Source organism: Cryptomeria japonica, chromosome 7 (assembly GCF_030272615.1).
Source record: "Cryptomeria japonica chromosome 7, Sugi_1.0, whole genome shotgun sequence".
In the NCBI taxonomy this organism is placed as follows: domain Eukaryota; kingdom Viridiplantae; phylum Streptophyta; class Pinopsida; order Cupressales; family Cupressaceae; genus Cryptomeria; species Cryptomeria japonica.
Window position 1 is genome coordinate 159,897,166 of NC_081411.1, and position 23,824 is coordinate 159,920,989.

Here is a 23,824-nt window from a genome sequence, read left to right on the forward strand (position 1 = left end):
CCCCTGGACCTGTGCGTACATAGAATACCTCTCATACTAGGTGCCCAACCTGTACGAAGGAGGCCGTACAAAATGAATAAGAACTATGCAGCAAAGGTAAATGAAGAAATTGAGAAGATGCTGGAGGCTGGAATCATCTTTAAGGTAGAAACCAGCGACTGGGTATCACCAATTGTCATCTCCCTAGAGAAGGAAGCAAATCAGAACAGGATATGTGTGGACTTCCGATGGTTGAATGTCGTGACTATCAAGGACCTGTTCCCGACTCCATTCACTGACAACATTTTGGAGGTAGCAGGCCACAAGATTTACACGTTCCTGGGCGGATTTTCTAGATACAACCAAATCAGCATTGTCGAAGAAGATAAACTGAAAACAACATTTATAGTGGAGGATGGAGTATATGCATACAATTGCATGTTGTTCGGACTGTGTAATGCCCTGACCACCTTCCAATGGATTATATTGCACATCTTTGATGGGATGTTGGTTGGAAGCTTCAAGGCATTCTTGCATGATTGGTCTATCTACAGCAAGCAGAAAACCCATTTGAACGCACTCGGAGAATGCATGGAGAGGTGTAGGCAGGCCCAACTAGCCCTCAACCCTAAGAAGTGCCAATTCATGGTACCGCAGGGTAAGCTGTTGGGGCATATTGTGTATAAGGAAGGGTTGAAGACAAACCCCGACAAGGTAGGGGTAATTGTAAACATGGAGAGTCCCATGGATGTCATGGGGGTAAAATCCCTCCTGGGACATGTCGGCTATTATAGGAGATTTATCAAAAGTTTTGCACAGGTGTCATGCCCTCTGGATAAGTTGATGAGAAAAGGTGAACCATTCACGTGGGGAGCAGAACAGGAGGAAGCATTCAAGGAATTGAAATCCCAATTGGTGAGTGCACCAATCTTGGCGTACCCTGATTGGGATAAGGAGTTCCATGTCCAAGTGAATGCCTCCAACTTTGCCATCGGCGCCACTTTGGCACAATTAGGCGTGCAGGGGTTGGACCACCCTATTTTTTTCACTAGCCGTCTGCTCTCCAAGGCCGAATGAAACTACAGTACGACAAAGAGGGAGACACTTGGGATGGTGTACTCAGTGTAGAAGTTCCGCTACTACCTCTTGGCGACACCATTCACCTTTTACGTAGACCATCAAGCCCTGATGTACCTGGTGAACAAACCAATAATCCAAGGACAAGTAAGTCAATGGTTGCTATTGCTCCAAGAATTCACCTTTACAATCATTGTACGCCCTGGGAAGAGTCATGTCATAGCAGACCAACTATCAAGAATCAAATCTAGAGAACCTGGGGAAGGAGTAAATGAGGATTTTCCCGATGCTTACCTCAATTAAATGTTACCTCTAGCTGCAATCATGGAGACATATTTGTTTCCAGAGTTTGATACTCACTTGCCCCTCTTTTTTATGAATATAAGTCACTTTTTTTTATGTCTCAAACATGAGCCAAAATTGAATTGAGGATGGTGAAGTAATCTGAGTTGTAGACTAGGGTTCGTTCCAAATGACCATGGAGGAGCAAAAAGGGAATTATTCGAAGGGGAAGCTATTGGTGGGGGACATTCTTAACTTGAAAACTATTACAGACTTAAAGAGCCAAGACGTGATTGTCTACAACTGCATGGTAGTGCCGACTCTTGGAATATGTTGCAACTCCCAGGCATATTAAGCATTTCTTTTTTATGTGCACAAACTCCTTAATCCATGTTGCCTCTATAGAAGATGCCTCTTGGCGAAATTAGAAGCACAAGGTTGAGACAAATTTTTTGAAGATTTGGATTATTTCCACCGCTATTTTCTCACCAATAATCTTTAAAAAAAGATATTCAAGAGTTTCTATATAAACAATATTTTATTATTGATTGTAATATGCAACTTGCAAGATACAAGATTACACTTTTTGTCACCTAGTGTTTGGGTGGATCTTCGTTAGATAGTTAGTGGTGAAGAAAGGAGCCTCCCTCGAGCTTTCTTATAATTTTGCAACTATGAAATGATGAGGTCTCCCACTAGAAGATGCATGTTGAGAGGCCCTCCATAATCTGCCCATTAGCATTTGTGAAGCTATCAAAAAAGAAAAACTTTGGGTTGAGGAAGTACCCCACTACATGAATGGGTTCATGGAATTTATTGATTTACCTCCAATCAATGATCTCTCAAATGGGGGTAAACCTATTTGTATTCCCTTGGTAATAGTTTTGGATGGCCTTTTTTGCTCTATCCATGGCTTCATACTTGTATCCCTTTTGGTTTTATTCCCCATCCACTAAGGTCAAAACCCTCATTGATAACTACAAGACCTACAAAGTACAAACAATTAAAGTTACAATGAAACTAAATACTTTTAAAGTTGAGAAATAAAGGATTTAATTTGAAGTTTGAAGTTATCTTGACAATATCTATAGCTCTGTTGGCAAAGACGTTATCAAAAATTATCTTTGCGGTCCTCTCTCTATCAAACTTCTTTGAACATGTTGAGTCTAGCTATGCTCTCACAAACATTCGCTTCAAGGATGTCATTAAACTAGAAATATTTTTCAATGTTAGAAAATTGGTTGCAACATTGTGACACTCAATTGGACAAGCCCTTTTCCCTTTGGTGTGATATCTCATCAACTTAAGAACTGAAGAGTGATTGTAAATATATTTTGTTATGTTGCTTACATTTACAACTGACCTCACCTAATCAGTTTTGCCTACGTCTTCCAAAAGAAGGTCAAGACAATGGGCTGCACATGGGATCTAGAAGGGTGTTAGATGCCTATGTTGGAGTAATCTTCCATTTGCCACATATGTTGTTGCATTAGTAGTGACAACTTGCACAAAATTATATATGCTCGCCCACCTCTAAATCAACCTCCTTCAACATCAAGCTCAAAGTTTTTGTGTTTTTATTATATTAGAGGCATGAATCACCTTAAAAAAATAAACTCATCATATTAAGCCACTAAAAATTGATGAGGGTGCATTCCTTTCATTCATCCATCCATCTGAAAGAATTGTACATCCAAACTTTTGATATTGCCTCTTTTGATCTTCCACAATTATTTTTGCATCTGCAATAGCATGTTGGAGCAACCTACTGCTTAACTCCTTTAGAAAGGGCACATTCACTTTTGTGTAAGCTATGAATATCATCACCAAATACTCCCAATATGAACATTTTGCTACATTGAAGGGAAGGTTGTTATTACACCAGAATATTGCTCATGCCTTAGTTGTTTCTTTGTGCACCTCCTTGTTACACCTTGTACCTTCAAATGAAGGTTGTGCTCCATGTATGTTTCTAGACGCAAGAATTCTTGTGATTGAGCTCTACTTGTATGAGGTGGATGTTCTATGTATGTGTGGACTGTGACTAGAGCCCACAATGCCCATTGTATCCTCATTGGTTTTGTTGGCAAATTAAGAGCAATTATTTATTGTTCCATGGTCTTCTCCAATTTCTTTTCATCTAGTAATGCAAGAAGTGTTATTATCTCTTGTTTCACCTCTTCTAAGACCTTGTGGACAACTTCGAATTGGAACAAGGAATGTCTGCAAGATAGAATTTGAGGCAGTTGATACATCTGCTAAGCTTCTTTGTCCACGAGTTACAAATCACACTTCTCACTATTGGTCCCATTATAACAGCATGTTTTCTAGTGGGGTCATGACTTCAATGGGTTTTATTCCCAACAGGATGATTTCCACTTGCTGAGTTTGAACCTAATGCAGAATTGGATGCCATTGTCTATTAACTTACATAACATAAATTAAAAAAATGTTTGAAAACATACAACAATTTGAACATGAATTTTAGAAAAATCATATAAAATTTAAATGCCTTTGAAAAATTGATACTTAGTATGGTAAGGTTGGTAATTGAAATAATGAGTGAGACAAAAATAACATTTTGAATCCTTAAAGTTTAAATGTAAACTCTATATTCAAAAAATTAATTTGAAAATAAAAGGATTCAAATAGATTTGTGTAATTGTATATTATTTAAATTTTACTCAACAAACAATTTTACATAAATTGAATCAATTCAATACAATAAAATTTGTAAATTTAACATGCATGGAAAAGTATAAAATTATTTACAATTTTATATTCTTGAAAAAAATTTAAAAAATGAATGAATTTGGTACAAATTTGTAATTTTAGAATATTGTTCTTGAAATCCCCTAAAAAATCCTTACAATCTGCATTAGAACACTCTAGTGCTACTACATAGCCAAATAGGGCTTATAAAGGAAAAAATCCATGTTTTTATGTGTATTTGCTGCTTTTCTCCAATTTTTAAGGTGCAGTGTGAGTTAAACCTTCAGACTTGTCAATTACTTGCCAAAAAACTCAACTATTATTGTCAACAACTTGGTGGAAAAATTTGCAAGTCAAACTTGCAAAAACTTGGATTTGCAAAATTTTGGAGAGTTTTCAGCAGCTTGTTTAGTTTGTGAGTTATGTTTGTCAATGGTTACTTTGTGTTTATTGGCAAACTAAGTGTAAGTATTGCAAGTGTGATAGGTCCCTTTGAGATTCCCATTTGTAATATTGATCAAAGTAATCACTTTCGTCACAATAAGCTATTGTTCTGTGTCACAATAAGTTATTGTTTAGTGAAATCTTTGGGATTTGGATTGGACCTATGTTGTGTATCATTGATAGATGATTAGCCTATAATACTCAAGTGTTATTGGTATAGGTGACATGTAGATAATTAGGGTTGGTGAATATCTACAATATATTCTTGGGATGCATACATCATTCATCGCTTGGTTTCAATTGATTGTCTTCTTTATAGCAAGTAGTTGAGGTACATTTGTTACCTCATATCTTGGTGTTGATTGTATTCTTTTTACTTCAATGCTTTATTGGAGCTTTGTTTCTGTTGTACGATCGTAAATTGTGTTCTAAAAATACATGTTTATTTACTCTATGTTTGTTGCACCTACTATTAATTTATACATCTATGTTTTTTTAATTTTAATTATTCATACTTAATCGTGATTTTTTTTGAGTTGTGTTCCCTGATGTTATTTCTATTTCAAATTTTATCCTTGCCATGTATGTACACGGATTTAAACCTTTGTATATAGAGAATTATTATGGAAATCTGAAAGATAGAGCAAGAGGTGAGCCGCTATCTCTGTCAGAGGCATTATTTTGGATGTTTTGTAATGCTTTTAAATTTTTCCTTTTGCTGCATGCTCTGGAGGAGTTGCAGTGCATGGTTTATGGTTCAGATAATTCATAGGTTGATCTGGTTTTCTCTTGCATGCTAAGCTAATCTAGAATGAATGTTTATAGTTGCTTTAATTTCCAGGTTTAAACTAATTCTCATGGAACCTCTAACATCCTTACTTTTGGTGATATAGACTATAGTTTACAAATATTCCTGGTTTTGTATGTCTATAACTATAAGTGTATGTAGTTATTATAATTCATTCTTTGTGCCTAACTTGCAGCAAATACAAACTCTTACCATTTTGTTATCATATAATACCAATATTTTGATTTTACCACTTGTCTGATTTGCAGGAGTTGAGAAAGTTATTGAAGGAGATCTTGTGTATTGTAAGGAAATTGAAGTAGATAAACAAAATCCAAATAACAAGGATGAAAAGGAAGATGTTGATGAAGTTGCTGGATATGACTTTGATGTTATAGATGAGACTACCGAGAGTGATTTATCTCAAGAAAGTGTCAGTGTAGCAAAGGTAAGATGGTTATGTGTATAAATTCTGTACTTAATATTCAAAGCTACACAAACACATCAATCACATCATTTCTGGTTGTTTTTTATGTATCATTGGGTTTTAGAATCAATAAGATTGGTGATATCAAGGTTTTCTCTCAATTTTTTGTTTCAGTAATGCACAGCTGAGTCATGGTCATAAATTTCTTTTTTTCTGATAAAAGAGAAATGTACAGCTCTTGGTGTTTTGTGTTGCATTGATACTACATGATGAACAAGGGACGAACTATAAAAATAGGGCACCTCTCTCTCTTTCTCTCTGTTTAAAGTTATTCTGTTGGTGATCACATGATTCACATCCATATTACTTGTGAGTTGTGACTGATAAAAATACGTGACATCTAGATGTTTAAGTTTGTTAATTTGATTCCTATGTGTTATTTCACTTACAGAATCTGATTTTCATCACAATAACAGTAAAATAGACAATTTCAGATCTAAACTAAGTAAAATAAGCACTAGAGTTGAGATTGAGCTAGAAACTAGTATGGAAAATAGGGGAGAGGTTAGAGAAAGCATGTTTGGAATGATTTTAGAAGTTCCGAATTAGCTTTAGAAGATTGGAAAGCTGGCTGGAGAAGCTTCTGGATTTATATAGGACTCTCAGAAAACTATGTAGGGAATACTGATCAGAGGACACGATGGTGACCCTCTCTAAGTGGTGGGGCCTGACAGGCACACTTATGTCCTGCATGGGGTGCTAGTATCTGACTTCATAGTGGCAACCTCCTTCAAATAGTAGTACCCTATGACTGTGATGCTCCAAATCTTTCTGAAGTTGCTAGCCAAGTTTAATACTCCTTTGTGGTGGTTGTAGAAATGTTGTATGAAGTCACATAAGCGAGTATAAGCCTGCAAAAAACTGGGGGAAGGGGGGAATGGGGTGTTTAAGTTAAGAAGCTTTGCTCAGTGATGCCCCTATTTTTCATGTTCCATCATAAGTAATTTGGATATTTTTACGCGTGTGAATTCTAGAATGCAAGAGTTCTATCTATATTGGGTTATGTGATATTCCTTATTTTCACTTAACGAGTTAGTATTCTATTGGATCTAATTCTTGTTCCCTTTGTATGACTAAGTCGGGGGTACAAACTACAACACTCAGAAAGTACTTGGGGTTCAGAACTTTGGTCCATGTTCCCCAATCTTGTTAACAGTGATGGTGAGTGTGATGACGGAAAATTTGGGGGAACAGCCTAAGAGAGATCCTACGAGCAACCAGTAACTCAAGATCAATCACTAATCAACTCTAATCATAAGCATGATAAAGGAAGCATTCAAAATTCAACAAAGCAATAACAAAATAAACATAAATCAATTAAGCAAACCATATGATGAACACAATGGTTGTGCCTCCATTTCTCTTCTCCTTCTTGTGGCATATGATGGCAGTGGCTCTTAGAGTAGTACAATAACTGCGGAGGTATAACAATAATTCAAAGACTTTGGTTGTTTATGATTGAGAATGAGGTTGAATTTATAGATTTTGGGAATTCGAATTGACGACCAAGATTGATTTGACAGCAGAATGATCAATGGTAAAGGATTGTTGAGACAAGGTAGTTGGGAGATGTTTGAGTGACTGAATTGATTGGCAAGTTAACTGATTTGATTGACTAAATTTGTGGATAGATGAGTTAGTAAAAAAAAGTGAATTCGAAAAAGGTGGACTGATTGACTAGTTAGAAAAAGTGATTGACGAGTCAGAGGTAGTGTTGGTGTTTGTTTTATCATCTACCAAACATTAGAATAAGATACCCGAAGGTATTCTATCCTCCTGAAAAATCACTACTGATTCCAAGGTCTATATGTGCGAACAAGCGACTTTAGTGGGATAGCTACTTGGGTAGTGTATGCTGAAAATCTCAAGGGGGACTCACGTTTACAAGTGTCTTTTCAATCTTCTGGACTTAGATAGATTTATCAATTTTAGGCTCTTTCTTTTTTTTAGATTTTCCAGGTTTTAGACTTTCAAAAAGGGAAAAAGGGACAGGGTTTCATAAAGCTGATCTAATCCTACGAATTCCGGAGACGGTATTAACTGGGTGCTCTTGGGGAACCACACTTTGCTTCGCCACACTGAGGACAACTACACAAAGCAGGTGCAATCTTCAATGGGTTGTGCTTATGATCGGAATGTTGGCATGCACAGAGGATAGGCTCAAACTAACTTTGCACAGAGAGATGGAAATCATCCATTCACCAAAAGTATGAGCAGAGATACACCATCAATTAACACTTATCAAATCCTTCATTCAATTCTAACAACATGAAAGTAAATCTAAATTAACTTTAACTAAAGTGTTGAGGAAATTGAAACCATGCTAATCACTCAAATAACAGAGATTACAAAGCCTTAAGAGAAAGTGCACATGCAATATATTATTTGAAAATATGACCACGCAACAATATATCAAAAACCTCACACTCTCCAAATGAGAGGAGGTAGCCTTATATAGTTTTCAGAAAATAAATGAACGACCGAGATCAAACAGTGATCAAGGGCCCAGATTGAAAGTTACAAACCCTAATTAGGGTTTCCTTGAACTCTATTAGTTTCAATGAATGAGAACATGACAAGTGGCACAATTGCCATTCTCACTAAAGTATGTGTCTAGTTTCCTTTTCGGATAAATTAGGTTCATTGAATTTGGGCATGTTGACTTGGAGCAATCTGATTGGTCGAAAGATGACGAGGAGCCACCGCAGCGTGAGTCACTCCTAATCTTGTTGAGGCGATGCAGGAGCAGGTACGGGAGCTAGATCAACTCCTTGGGGCGGCAATGGATGTTGCTCTCTTCCTTGAATCTGTGCGTTAATGCGGTCAGCAATCTCTTCCTCCTCTTCAAGGATAAAGCACATTCGACACCAATCAGGATAATTTCTTTTTACACTCCAGGTTAAGTTGCATAACTCTGTGATGATGTTTTCTTGTTCGTCGCTGAAATCCAAGTCTGGCTGAAGTATTGGACAAGGTTCTCTACCTGATTCAGGAGGAATGATTGGCAGGCCCATGAAGTTTGAAAGGAAAATTGTTGAATTTCTTAGAATAATTTCTTGTAGACGACTCTATGCTTGCTTCTTCGTGGCTCCAATTTATGTTGTGCGAGAGGAGGGTGAAAGCTCTAGATAACCCCTTGCAAATATGAAATGATAGAATCAAGCTGTTCGGACATTCGCTGTGATCATGCCCTCCTTCTTGATACCCTGAAATTTGGAGAAGAATTTCTCCATGCCTTCATCATAATTGAGGAAATTGGATTTTTCTTTGTGAATTATTTCCCATACTTAACCAAATTTTGGCTATCTTCACGCTCAAATGAACCTTGCTCGTGAACTTGTCCTCAATCCTCCGTTTGGCTTGAAACTCCAGCTGCGAACTCTATGATGATCTCACTTCTATTTCCTTCTGCGACTTGTAAAACCAAAGGAAAATAAGTTAGAAATCTATCTTTTAGTGCAAAGTTTTGAAGGTTAGATGGCAGAATGCTTTGGTCTTCCGATTTTTCGATACTTTTAGCTTTGAAACAAGCTGCGAACACTTAGAAGGTCATGCTTGAAAGAAAGATTGTTCAATTCAAAATGATCCTCTTATCAAAATTTTGGATAAACCCGATAAAGACACCCCCAATACACTCAGAAAAAATGAGAAAATTGATAAGTCTGCCCACCAATCAACTTCACCTTTGATAGAAATGAGAATATAGAAGGAACAAAACTCAGAAAACTTGAAAGTTCTGCCTTCTACTAGTTGATTGGACTCCAAAATCTGCAGATACTTGATAAGAATGAGGTTGAAAAATTAAAACTCCATCAAAAGTTCGCTCAATCTGCAAGAGATCACCTTGCAATACCTCCAATCTGCAATAAAACCCTCAGACCTGCAAGAAGCTTGCTTGAAAATGCTCTCACTCTTCATAAAATTCGAACTCTTGTTGTGCAATAATGAGAGGAGAGATTGTTTATTTGTATTCAAACTTAAATTCAAAGTTAGAAACACGCAAATGCACTTCCATTCTTGACTTCAATTCAATCTTGGTCATGGAGGAAGTTTCTAATTTTAAAATGAATTTGTACCATCATCTCCTTCAGTTCGAACCTCTTTACTCTTGCAAGTTTCTAAATTAATTTTGAGTTTAAATTCAATCCAAATCTGCAGATCTTAACCTTGACAAACTTTCTAATTACGGTTCAAGTTCGAACTCCTTCATGGATATGAGTTTCTAATTTGATTATGGGCTTAAATTCGAACTATACTTGCAATACTTTTTGTTTTGAAAACTTTCTAATTTCATTGTTAGTTCGAACTCTTCTCAAAATCCAAGTTTCCAATTCAATTTTTAGTTCTGATTCGAACTTGATCTTTAAATATCCCTTTTCAAAACTCTCTAATTTGGAAATTAGTTCAAATTTCATGAAGATTTGGATGACATCACCAATGAATATTCCTTTGACTTCATCTTTGACTTAGGCAAACTTCATGAAGTTTGTTTCTCATTGTGTTGCAAGGCAAAGTCGAACCTTTTTCAGAGTGGGAACTTTCCTTATGTTTATGTGCACTTCATGTTTTACCCTAACCACATCTTTCTCAAGGCGGACCTTGTTGGTCATATTTATAACTTGTTGCAAGGTTGGGCTAACTTTCTAGACATAGGCATCATCTTTCAACTTCTAAGTAGAGGGGACTTTCTTTACTTTGAAATCATCTTTCATGCCTTCCAAGGCAGACTTTTGCTTGCCTTAGACTTACCTCTTGCTACCCTTAACATCTTCAAGGTAGAGTTCTTCTTACACTTGAAATTTGCCTTCACCCCACAAAGCGGACATCTTGAAACATGTGTACCTTGCCTTTTAACCAGATCTCCCTCAAGGCGGACTTTGGAGGGGTTAGATTTTGTGCACTCAAAACCTTGCAATCAATACAAGGGCGGACTTTTAGTAATAGGTGGATCAAAACTTGGAACAATCTTCAAGAAGGCAGACTTCAAACCACTTCTTAAATTGCATATGTTCATCCTAAGGCAGACTTTGAACTGCATGACACAAGGCAAGGAACTATTCTATTCATCCTAAGGCGGACTTTGGAGAGCTCAAGGCAAAACACTTATCATCTTGGGCGGACTTTAACCTCTCTCCACAGGGCGGACTTTGGAGACTTCACCAAGGCGGGCGGACTTTTCTTCTACCTCCAAGGCGGACTTTGGAGACTTGGCATCATGGGCGGACTTTCATAGACATCCACTCAGCAGCACCTTGGGCGGAGTTTTGGGAGACATGCTTTAAGGGCGGACTTCCTAGTGACCTTGGGTGGAGTTTGGAGGCTTCACCAAGAGGGCGGACTTTGAAGGCTTCATCTTATCAACACCTTGGGCGGAGTTTGGAGGCTTCAGCAAGAGGGCGGACTTTTCTTCTACCTCCAAGGCGGACTTTTCATGACTCTTGCATAGGGTGGAGTTTTGGCAGACCTTAAGAGCGTGGACTTTTGAGAGATCACCAAGTAGGGTGGAGTTTTAAGAGATCACCATCATGGCGGACTTTCATAGACATCCATTCATCATTACCTTGAGCGGAGTTTGGAGTGTGCACTCTGAGGATGGAACAAGTCTGTTTTGTCTGTATATGAAATATAACATTCAAGTTATATTTCCTATATATTGTCAGGATGTTTGAGAGTGGTTTCAGATCTCTAGGACTTATAATGCAAATTCTAGTTTTTAGGAGATCTTTCAAATTTTCAGACAGTCAAATTTCAGGCCAAATCAGGATGACATATGCGAATTTCCAGACTTAGATGATTTTTCGAGCTGATTATCCTTTGAATGTGCCATGACCTCCTAAAATATAGGAACTTAGCTTTTTGGGTCAAAACTTGAAAATTTTCGATAGCTTTCGATGCATGCTAGTGCCACCAATGCAAACCCTAGGTCCCCATTCCAAAAAAGCAAAAAGTAGAAATCCCTAAAAAATGGGGAAAATTTTCTAAAAATAGCCATACCAAGGATTGGGCTAAAAATGCCAAAAATGAAACTTCCTAAAAAAATAGGAAAAAGCAAGAAAGCAAACTTTCTAAAAATAGAAAGTTGTCCAAATTCGTTCAAATCAACTGCGATCTTCGTCCTTTGGCCTTTCTAGGTACTTTGACGATGTCCGAACTTTGTTATCACTTGGCTTGCATAAACTGACTTTCAATCTCTAGGACTCCAACCATTCAAAACTTGACAGTTCCGAGCAGAACTGAAGCGGAAGGCCACCGGGCACTAACAAAAACCCTAGAAAGCAGGAAAAAGGGGGGTCCCCATTTGCAATGGGGCGATGTGTGAAAAAGGTCACAACAGGTAGTTACCCATTTTTGACATGTGATGTAGGAAAATGAATGAAATTAACATTTCATAGAATTTGGAGAAATTTGGTTTTTGAAATGTGATAGAAATTAAATTAAATGAAATGTGTAAGAAATTAAATTAAATTTAAATGTGAGAAATTAATTTAAACAAATTAGAAAATTTATTTAATTGAGAGGACCTTATTAGCTAATTAAATTATTTGGGGTAATTATTTAATTGTGGGAGGACAATGGAAATTGATTTAATTAAATAATACAGATTATTGAATTAAAGTACATAAAGAGGATTAATTAAATAATAAGATTATTTAATTAATATTAGATGAACATTAGCTGATTAAATAATTAAAAATTACTTAATTTGGAGGGAAATTTGAATTTTATATTTTGAAATGGAAGAATAATGTTAGTTTAGTTAGTTTAGAAGAATGAAGTCAAATTAATTAAAGAATTGAAATTATTTAATTAATAAAGAGAATTAATTAGTAAAATTAGTATTTGTAGGCATGGGACAATTTTAGGTGTCTATAATGAGAAGTACATAGTTGTATGTAAACGGATTCTACGAGTAACTTGAAAACTAAGTTACTGATTCGCCCCCTTGGACTAGCCGGTTTAGGTACAATTTGGCTTGGATCTAGATTTGGATTTGGTTCTTTATGGGTTGTGGCAGGTGTTTGAGAAATAGTTTATAGGTTCATGTGGAATAGTCCCAAGAGAATTTTGGAGGATTTTCTAAGTCTTTTCCTATTGCTGTGACGACCCTGCATTTTCTATAAATCGTTGTAGTTATATTTTGTGCCCTAGTATTTCAACTACTCCTATGCTTATTGTTTTAGGAAGAAAGGGGTCGGATATTGTTTGGGCCTATCACCACTAAGTTGCAACATTCCTGAGAGTTGAGATGAATCTGTCTTCTCTCAGGTGGAGTGAAGATGGATAATAGGATAAATAATAAAAAATTAATAGTTTTATATGATAATTAATTTTTAAAATTAATTATGTATTAATCTTTATTATTTATCAGTGTTCCACGGGCGTTGGGGACAGGGGGACGCGTTTCCGGGATGGGGGGACCAAGGGCCTAAGTTTGGGGACGACGAGGGGATGGCGGCGGGGGGGTGGCGGGGTGGTGGTGCTGATATAGTTATACATATACATATAGTACTTGAAAAACTAGTTTTGAAAAGATGTATGACAGTATTACAGTGTAAGAATTACATTTCAAATGAGACTATAGGAAATTTGAAATACTAAATCTAAATACCAAGATTTCTAAGTTGTGTTGTTATATGGAGCCTAATCAGACTCGGAGGTTAGATTTTCCCTACTTCTATCGGCGCGGTTTCCCCCTATATTTTTCAACGGGGGTTTGGGGGCAGCGGCCCCAAGTTGGAGTCAAGGGGCAGCGCCCCTTGCGCGTTCCTTGTCGCGATACAGGGCGGGGTCGAGGGGCAGCGCCCCGTGAGGCCAAAAATACTTTTATTATTTTCTAAAGGCGTCGAGTGTTATTTTTCTATCGGCCCACGTCCAATTAGAGTTACCCCTTAACCCTCAAAAAACTTAAAAAGTCACTTAATTTTTAAATTTTAATTTTAAACATTGCATATACGAGGGGCGACAGGAGACGTCTGGGCATCTCCCCGTCCTTGGAGAGATGTCTGCATGTTTCTCAAAGGATGGGGAGACGCCCAAACGTCTCCCAAGGAGACGTGGAGGCGTCTCCATGTCTCTCTGGGAGGCGCCCAGACGTCTCCCAAGGAGACCTCTCCACATCTCCACGTCTCCCTGGGAGACGCGGGGATGTCTCCGCGTCCCGGTGGCGCTTGGGTGGCGGTAGCGGGACGGTGGGGGACGTCACGTCCCCGTCCCCCCATCCCCGAGACGTTTCTGACGGGGGGAGGCGCCCAAAAAGGGGGGGGATGCGTCCCCGTGGAACGCTGTTATTTATTAATTTTTTTTTTAATAATTTAAAATTATATTGCTATATTATAATATTTATTTTAATTTTATTAAATATTATATTATATATTAGCTTTATTTATTACTATCAACTTTCTTTTATAGTTTTATTATGATATTGTACTATTATATATATTAATACTTATTGTTGATTTGTCATCCTACTAAGAAGCTGACATGGAGTATTTTGTCCTCACAAGGAAGTAGGCGTCCCACTTATAGAATCTTGGACTTTTTGTGGAGGTAGGTGACTTGTGTCATGTAATGACAAATTATGACACACCTACCTTTGACAACTTATGAAATTTTTTATGGCACAACAACCTATGATAGTTTATGACAAATTCTAATGGACAAGTGTTAGGGGACACCTTTGCATGGAGAAGATGGGCACCCAAGTTGGGTAATCATAAGTTGGAAGAGGATCTTCTATTGGTAGTCAACCATGATTGATCCTCTTACAGTTATAAGTGTTGTTAGTAATAAATATTTTATTGCAACTATAGGAGGTGTAAGAGCATCTGTCATACCTAAAGATAGTAAATTTTTGGTGCCTAACCTAGAAGGTTTGAATGGGGAATCATTTCGCGATATACATTTGTCATTTGCATGCTTACAAGTTATTGAAAAAGTGTACCAAGTGTTTTGCATGACCCCCTCTTCTATCTTTATCTTGGAGAGCATTATATATTTTATGTTTTGCAGGTGAAATGTTATGTTACTGGAATTTATCCAAATTGTGGGTTATGAGTTGTAGGCTCCTATTGAAGAAGCAGTGTACTTCTATTGTACAATGCTTTTGGAATGTGGGGTTTTTCTCCCAAAAGGGTTTTCCTCACATAGATCTTATGTTTATTGTTCATCTTTATGCATGTTCATTATCTTCTTCTTAATCTGTTTCTATTTCTATAATAGTTAAAGATTGTAAAGAAAATTTGTGCTATCTACCCCACTAGATTTATGTTAGGAAGCGTTTTCTACACCTTAGCTTCCTTTTGGTTGGTAGAAGACCTGTTGTGAGGTATTCACACATCGCCCCATTGCAAATGGGGACCCCCACTTTTTCGCTTTCTGGGTTGGCCATCTTAGCTTAGTTGGTAGTTGTGTTTTTGCTATTAGCCTTTGCATTCGAAGGGTGTAAGTCGTCAAGAATGGCTAAGGAGTTAGGTAGATAGTCTTGCATGAGTGTGAAGTAAGTAAGTTTGTAAGGTCTAGATGTCAAAAGTACAACAATGAGTAAGGAAGAATTGCCAATTTGCAGGTCACTTCAAGTGCTACTCTTGATGAGTGAACTTCACTTCATGAACACTCCTTGTGTAGTGAATTTCTTACACTTCTCCCACAGAGTGAAGACTCACTCTAAGATCTCATGTGGAGCAAGTTACAGGGTGGTATTGAAGTTGAGAGCGTAAGCAAAAATGAACAAAAGGGAGTTTGGTCTTGGTTTGAAATCCACCTCATGAACTTAACCTTAGAAGCGAACTTCATCTTCAAAGCCTCAGGAGTGAATTTCACCTTCAAAACTTCATGAACTTGGGGTTTGGAGCGAACTTCATGCTTGAGAGGATTGGAGCAAATTTTACATAAAACAAACTTCATGACTTGCTGACTTGAAGCGAACTTCATGAGTGAGACTTTTGGAGAGAACTTCATGCTTGGGAGATTTGGAGCGAGCTTCTTCATGTTGGAAGTAGAGAAATGAAGGAAATTGCCTACTTCATGATCAAACACTCAAGAGCAAGCTTCATGAGTTCACCATTTGAATCAAAATTCCTACTTCACGACTTGAGCAAGTGGAGCGAAATTCATACTTCATGACTTCATGTAGAGGAGCAAAATTCATACTTCATGACTTGAGCAAGTGGAGCGAAATTCACACTTCATGACTCCACCTTTTGGAGCGAATTCTTAACTTCATGAGTAGATGATCTCAAGCGAACTTCATGACCATGTTTTAGAGTGAAATTCTTGAATAAGGAGGCTGGAGCGAATTGCATCTTCAAGCTTTCATAGGTGGAGTTGGGAATAAATTTATTAGAGAACATGAACTTCATGAATTGCTAAGTTAGAGTGAAAATCCTTACTTCATGAGTTGCAAAAGTGGAGCGAAATCCTTACTTCATGAGTTGCAAAAGTGGAGCGAAATCCTTACTTCGTGAGTTGAGCAGCAAGATCAAAATTCCTACTTCATGACTTCACAAGTTGGAGCAAAATTTATATTTCATGAGTTGGGTTTTGCAAGCGAATTTCATGATCTCACAAGTCGGAGTGAATTTTACAACAACATGAACTTCATGAGTTGGAGTGTTGGAGCGAACTTCAGCTTTGGGACTTTTGGAGCGGATTTCATGTTTGGGAAAGACGAGCAAACCTAGCAAACAAGGCAATTGAAATAGGACCTCAAGTGCACACCATTTAGAACGAGTTTCTAACACGAACTTCATGAATCCAACCTTTGGAGCGAATTTTGCAACTTCATGAGTTGCCACTTTGGAGTGTATTTTGCAACTTCATGAGTTGCCACTTTTGGAGCAGATTTTGCAACTTCATGAGTTGCCATCTTGGAGCGAATTTCATGTTTGGGACATTTGGAGCGAAGTTCATACAAGTCTACTTCATTAGTTGATGGTTAGGAGCGAATTCCATTCAAATGAACTTCATGAATCAATAAAATGAAGCGAACTTTATACAAAATGCACTTCGTGAGTTTGAGAGTTTTGGAGCGAATTTCAGGTTTGAGAGTTTTGGAGCAGATTTCATGTTTGAAGCAACTTCATGAGTTTGAGTATTGGAGCGAATTTCAGGTTTGAGAGTTTTGGAGCGGATTTCATGTTTGGAAGAAACAAGCAAGCAAGCAATGTGATTGAAATAATACATCATGTGCACACCCCTTGGGATGAATTTTGCAACTTCATGAGTTGTCATTTTGGAGCGAATTTTGCAACTTCATGAGTTGCCACTTTGGAGCGAATTCCATTCAAATGAACTTCATGAATCAATAAAAAGGAGCGAATTCCATCAAAATGAACTTCATGAATCAATAAAATGGAGCGAATTTTATACAAAATGCACTTCATGAGTTAGAGGTTGAGGGCGAATTTCATGATTTGAGAAAATGGAGTGAATTCCCTATGAAGGTAAACTTGATGTTTGAAGGATCAAGAGTGAACTTCATGAATGGATAGAGGGAAGCGAACTTCATGTTTTGAGCTGCAAAAGTGAATTTCAAGAATGAAAGTAAATTCAAAGGCATGACGAGGGAAACTTAATGAACATCAAGGATGAAATAAACTTCAAGAACTCCTCACCACAAGCGAAAAGCAACTTCAAGGTGCTCCTCCATGAAGGCAAATTCCCTCTATATGCTCTTATTAAACCTATATATCGTGTAATTGATACTTGCTTGTTTGTTTTGCAGGAAACAAAGCAAGATACAAGGAGAACCTCTTCAAGAAGCTTCATCAACAAACACAAGAGCATCAAAGAAGGCTAACCTACATGATGGAAGGATGTTTTACACTTTTGAATTCCCTTCGGGAATCCAAGAATCAAAGTCAGTACGTTGAAGAGCTACATTCAACCAGTTGCATCATTCATCAAGGATGTCGAAAACGAAGGAGGATCAACCAAAGTCATCACAAGACCTACATCGAGCACGATTTGAGAAGCAGATAGTTTTAGAAGAGTTAATCAAAGTTTGCTTCTCATCATCATCATCACATTGAGCAACTGAATAATGATGAGTATCAAGAGATATCTCTCAACATCCCTTCATGATGATGAATCAAATCAAGTCAATAAAGTGCAAGATAAAGGTGGAATCCTAGTCATCGTCCCAATCACTATTCCTCCAGTCAGAAAGATCCACCTCAGCATGTCTTGATTCAATGAACCTGACCCACCAGTGATGGCACAAATTCCGAGGCACCTACCCCTGATATCTATTGGTCCACATTGAATGTAATTTTCTCATTGGCCAAATTGAGTTGGTTGTAACAAACCCTAATTAGGGTTTTCATTGTTAAATCTCGGCCATTGATCTCGAATTGATTTGAGCTATTGAATTATATTGAGAGCATTATAAAAGCTCAAACTCTTCATTTGTAAAGGATAATAGCCAAAGTTAGCGAATAGTTAGCAGAGGAAATAGTGATTAGAATAGAAGTTAGATTAGGAGAAGGCAAAGATTGTTGCCAAACCTTGTTGTAAAGAACAATTGATTTCATTGAAGTTATGGTGAATTTGATTTGTTACTTCAACAACCCGCATGGTCTTTGCTTCTCAATTTGTTTTCATGTTGATTAAATTGAGTGGAGGAATTTATTGAATATATTTATACGGAATCCGTTTAGTCCATACGTACTAGCCTCTTGCTGATTGTAAGGATGCCTTGCATGGTCAATTGGAATGATGTGAGCTTAACTTCGAATCGTTCTACACTCATTGCTTATGCATTAACTTGAATGGTGATCAATGTTTAATGGTATTGATTCGAACATCTTAGAAACATCCTTAAAAGATTGCACTAAGCTTGTGTCAAATTGTTCATTTTGATGGTGAGACCTTGTTCAATAGGATTCCATCTAATCATTCACTCATCTTCCTGCATTCTTAGGATTAGAATAGACTCTCTTAACCCTTCATCTTTTGCCATTTTTTAAAAACTCGAGCTAGTTTAGGATCAAAAGCATCACCATATTGTAACATCATATGATCTAAGTTCCACCGAATCAAGCATTTAGGCATTCGAATATAAGTCTCCTTGTGATTCCAGCATAATCACATCAAACCAATGAGCTTATCCACACGTAGTGATCCTACATTCATGAACCTTGGAGTCTTCTCAAGTGATCCTTAAGCTAATCTTCAACATTTGAGAGATTTTGTTCAAGAGATGATAAGATACTTTTTGGTATTTTATTTTGTGTTCGCATGTGCATAAAAAATACATCAACAAGACCCTAGCCAGTTTTGGTACCGTTGTTGGGTAGTTGGAATTTTATACTAATCTCAGTTTGAATGGGAGCCCTTGCTAAGTATTTTCAAAATCTTGTTGCAAGAAAAAGATGGCAAGCATCTCCGGAAAAGTTGATATGGATAAGTTTAATGGCAACAACTACGAACTTTGGAAGTTGAAAACAGAGGACATGCTTGCTAATTGAGATCTATAGGATGCAATGTTTGGGATACAATGAATTGAGAAGCTAAGGGCCTCATAGGGCTCTATTTAGTGGACTTTGTTTTGTTAAATGCCCATGAAGAGAAGATTGTGAAAGATCTTTGAAAGAAGCTTGGGGATCTTTATTAGGCTGAATCTCTGGTAAATGTCCATTTTGAGAAGACTGCAAAAGATGGAAGATGGAGGATTTTGTTGTTGATCACCTCAATGCATTCAACATGATAGTTGCTCGATTGCGTTTTGTTGGTGATAAGATCAGGAAGGAAGATTGTTGTATTCTTTTGTTGTGTCCTTTGCATGACTAATGGGACCACCTTGTTATGGCTATTGGGAGTACAACCGCCAAGTTCAAGATGGATGAGGTGGTAGCATTGTTAAGTTCTAAAGAGATGTGGAGGAAGACTTTTGTGTAATCTAAGGAGGCTCTTGTAGTTTGTGGTAGACCAAAAGAGAAAGGCAAGAAGAAGGATAAGAAAGATGAAAGAGGTAGATCCAAGTCGTGTGGGAGGTCTAAGTCTCCCAGAAAGACCAAGGAAAAGTGTTTGAAATGTGGTGAAACTTAGTCACTTCCGGTAAGAATGTAAGGAGGAGAAAAAGAAAAAGAGACCCTCCAATTTAGATTCAGACAACTCCTCTAAAGATGATGGTGAAGCATTTGTCACAGTCTTGGCAACGCATGCATCGAAAGATGTGTGGTTGATAGATTCGGGTACATGTTTTCACATGATCTCATGTCGAGGTTGGTTTTCAAAGTATGAAGAATATGATGGTGGGAAGATGTGTCTCGGTGATTTGAAGGTTGTTGGTTGTGAAAGAGTCAAGATGAGATTCCCTAATGGTAGAGTGACAGGGATCGATGGTGTTATACACATCTTGAGTTTGGCATGAAATCTACTTTCTGTAAGTAAATTGAGTGATGTGGGTGTGCAAGTTGTTTTCTTGCAAGAACAATGCAAGATGACTAGAAGGTCTATGGTGCTTGCTAAGGGTCTTCGGATTGGTACATTGTATAAGTTGGATGCATGCATGGTTCAATGAAATAGTACTTCTGTGGAATCCAAGAAGAGGGCTTTGGATTCTTCATCCTCACCTTTAGTTCGAGTTGTGAAAAGGACTATTGCTTCTACATATAATGGTCGTGGATTTTTGGGTAACTAAGGATGCCAATGCTTACTCCCAGTGGAGAAATCGATGTTATGGAACCAAAGACTTGGTCATATTGGTGAGAAGGGTTTCAAAACCCTGAATAAGAGTGTTCCCAAGAGGTTTTGGGCTGAGGTAGTATATTGCACTTTGTTTGCTAAACAGGTCTTCCACAAGATGGTGAAACATAAGACACTAGAGTAAGTATTGTTCGGGAGGAAATCAAGAGTTATTGATCTTAAGGTCTTTGGTTATATTGCATATGCCTAGATTCTAGATAAAAAGTGAACCAAATTAGATCTTAAGAGTAAAAAATTGACGCTTAGAGGGTACAATGATAGTCATAAGGCATGCGGTTTGATTGATGTCAACATTGACTATGTGAATTCCAATAGAGATGTTGTGATTGATGAGAAAGCAAGGCCTTTTAAAACATCTTTAGTGTTCTAGATTATTGAGCACTAGTGTATTGTGGCTAAGGATTCACGTGTTCGGCTTCAAGAAGTTCTACTTGAAGGGGGTGATTTAGAGTACGAGGATTTAGAGCTATTTTTCATTAATAATAACTTGGATCAGCATCCATGTGACACAAATACATGATCCCAAGTCATGATGGCAATTCTGATTTGGATATAGGGACTTCCAAGAGGAGACCAAAGTGGTGGGAAAGCACCACTAGAGATGTTCAGGTAAGTGAAATGATCAATGGTAGATCATTGAGAGGCAAGAGGATAACAAGAATGGGAAAATGGCATGGCTACCAAACATGAAATTCATGAAAAATAAAGACTTGGGATCTCTCAAATCTTACATTTAGGAAGAAACCCATTGACTAAAAAATCTACATTAGACAAATACAAAGCTTGGTTGGTTGTTAGAAGGTTCTCACAGAATGTGGAAATTAACTATGAGAGCTTTTCTCTTATAATTGAGATGAGTACCATTTGATTAGTTCTAGCCACAATAGCGTAGGTCATTCATAACTTCATAGATCTACTTTAGGCATCTATGTCGAGGATTGAATTTATGATAAGTTAAGGCCATTAATCACTTATAATATTTTTAGTAGTAGATTCTACAATATCTCTAACTTACTATAATATGCTATATAATATTCCTTTAGGGTTTCTATGAGTTACAAGCTTACAATAGTTCTAGCAAAAAAATGCAATAATGTATTATGCATAATGGTAGAACAAATTAAACAAAAATAAATAAAAAGATTATAAATTTTTCTTGGTTTACAATGAATGTGGTTGATTGGATTTTAACCATCACACCGATGCCTACTCCTTTAGGAGTAGTGTCAAATCCGAATAAAACTCTAATATCCAAGTAAAAACTAACATTCAAATAAGCCTAATGTTCATAGCTCTTTCCATAGAGCTTAGACTCTTGAATTCCCTTCTACTCTGAAGATGCAACTCTACTTAATAAAATATTATTTACTTAAATATTTCACGTATCAATGGAGAAAGATTTCTCACCATGACATAAACTACAAAAAGTAAAACTATTTTATTGTACCTCTTGAATGCAAACTCGCTAGCAATTGATATATAGAACAAGTGAGCTAAGGATCTCCTTGATTTTCATAAAATAGTTTAACAACAATACAGCTAATATATAAATTGCATAGAATATATTTTATATTGATTTACTAAATGAATCTTACAGTCATTAAAACTTTAAATAAAAATTAATGTTACATTCATGGGATATTGGTATATAATTGGGTTACAACGTGACTAGAAAGAGTCACAATGCTTTACTACCTTAACCAAAATGAATCGAGACCCATTTTATATGAAAGGAAAATAGAGACATATAGAGATTTGTAGCTAGGACAAATGAAGATATGACCAACAAAGAATGTGAGCGATAACCATGCCATTATTATCATAAACTGCAATCTTCAAACTTGAAAATGTGATCTATCATTTGAAGAATATAACATCAATCACCAAAATCCTACTATGAAGATATACCATTAAGTTTCTAATAAATTTTATTGTATTCTGTACATCAAATGATCAAATAATCCATTGAATCCATGGAAAATTAAAAAAATCAAGATGATGTGACATCATACTGCCTACAATATTTGTTCCATTTAAATAATGTTTACAGGGTCATTGTGTCATTAATGTTGAATCTATGAGACTTAGGTGAAATAGGTGGAGGACTTTTTGAGGAAATGTAATGTCCCCGCTTTGAAATAGAATTTAATAATAAATAATAATAATAAAATTAAATTAAATATAAAAGAATACAATTAAAATTTGATTAAGTTAATGAATGGTCAAAAGACATGAAATGGAAAGTTGTGAGTCCCTCAAACATGAGATTTAAAAGGGAGAAGATAATCTCATTTGAGAGAGGATAATTTGGGATTCAGAAGTGCAGATCTGATTGTGAAAGGTTGTGCCCCTTTCAAAGGGCAGAAATAATGAAGAGTTGCACTCTTTCAAAGGGTGCTAATGGTGAAAGGGTGTTTCTCTTGCCAAAGGGCATACATGATGAAGAGGTGTAACCTCTCCTTCACACTGAGAGATATAAAGGAAAGGAATCAAAAGCATCCAGTGACATCACCATCGATCAGATCAGATCAGAACTGTTATTAAGTTACAGGCAGTAACATCGTTGTTCTTGGTGGTATGCATGGAGTTGTGCTTAATGTGTATGCATAATATATGAAGTCTGATAATGTTCTTTTGCAGAATTTAATAGTAATATTAATATAGATTCAATATGTATGGCCGTCATACTTAATTTCAAATGCATTCATGGTACAATGAGATATCAATATATTCACAGTCTAAGTACTTAATCAATTCTAATTCTTCCCCCCATTAGGAGAGGTGTGGTGTTATAGGGAGAGGCAGAGTAAATCCATCCCAAAAATAGATGAGCCCCATGCGTGAATGGACTGATGATCTTGAAATCTGGGCTGCATTATGAGCCCCAAGGGTGAATGGACTGATGTTCCTGAAATCTGGGTTGCATTATGGAGCTGGTGTTATCGCGCTCTAGACAAGTAAATCCCTATCCAGGGTTGAGAATCAGAAGGGATTAAGATTAGAGCTTGAATAAGGACAATATTAGTTGTACTATGAGCAACCATAGTTATTTAATATGTAATTAATGTAGTATTTTAAGTAGTAATGTATGTTGCTCTTTAGGAATTGGCAGCCTCTTAATAGGGGACATTATAGGAAATAAATGAAAACCTTGACCACTTTTAGTAAAATACTATGTAAATTACATATACCACTTGCCAAAAATATGCTTAACCCTCCTTGTATAGTAAAAAATTCATCCTTGTCAACATTTAGTACCTTTTGGCATGTGGGGTCCTTTTCCAATGACCATGTTGCTTTTTGGGGTGTTCTAGTGAGTTGGTGGGAATTCAACAAAAATAGGTATGTAC

The 23,824-nt window shown here is 37.0% G+C and overlaps 1 protein-coding gene across 1 annotated transcript in view; it reads left to right on the top strand.

The window, feature by feature from the left end:
• Positions 1-23,824, top strand: part of LOC131856345 (multisubstrate pseudouridine synthase 7-like) — a 144,631-nt gene that overhangs the window by 97,753 nt on the left and 23,054 nt on the right. The window contains exon 15 of the mRNA XM_059208040.1: positions 5,551-5,729. Coding sequence (XP_059064023.1) covers positions 5,551-5,729 — 179 coding nt within the window. The remainder of the gene's footprint in view (positions 1-5,550; positions 5,730-23,824) is intronic.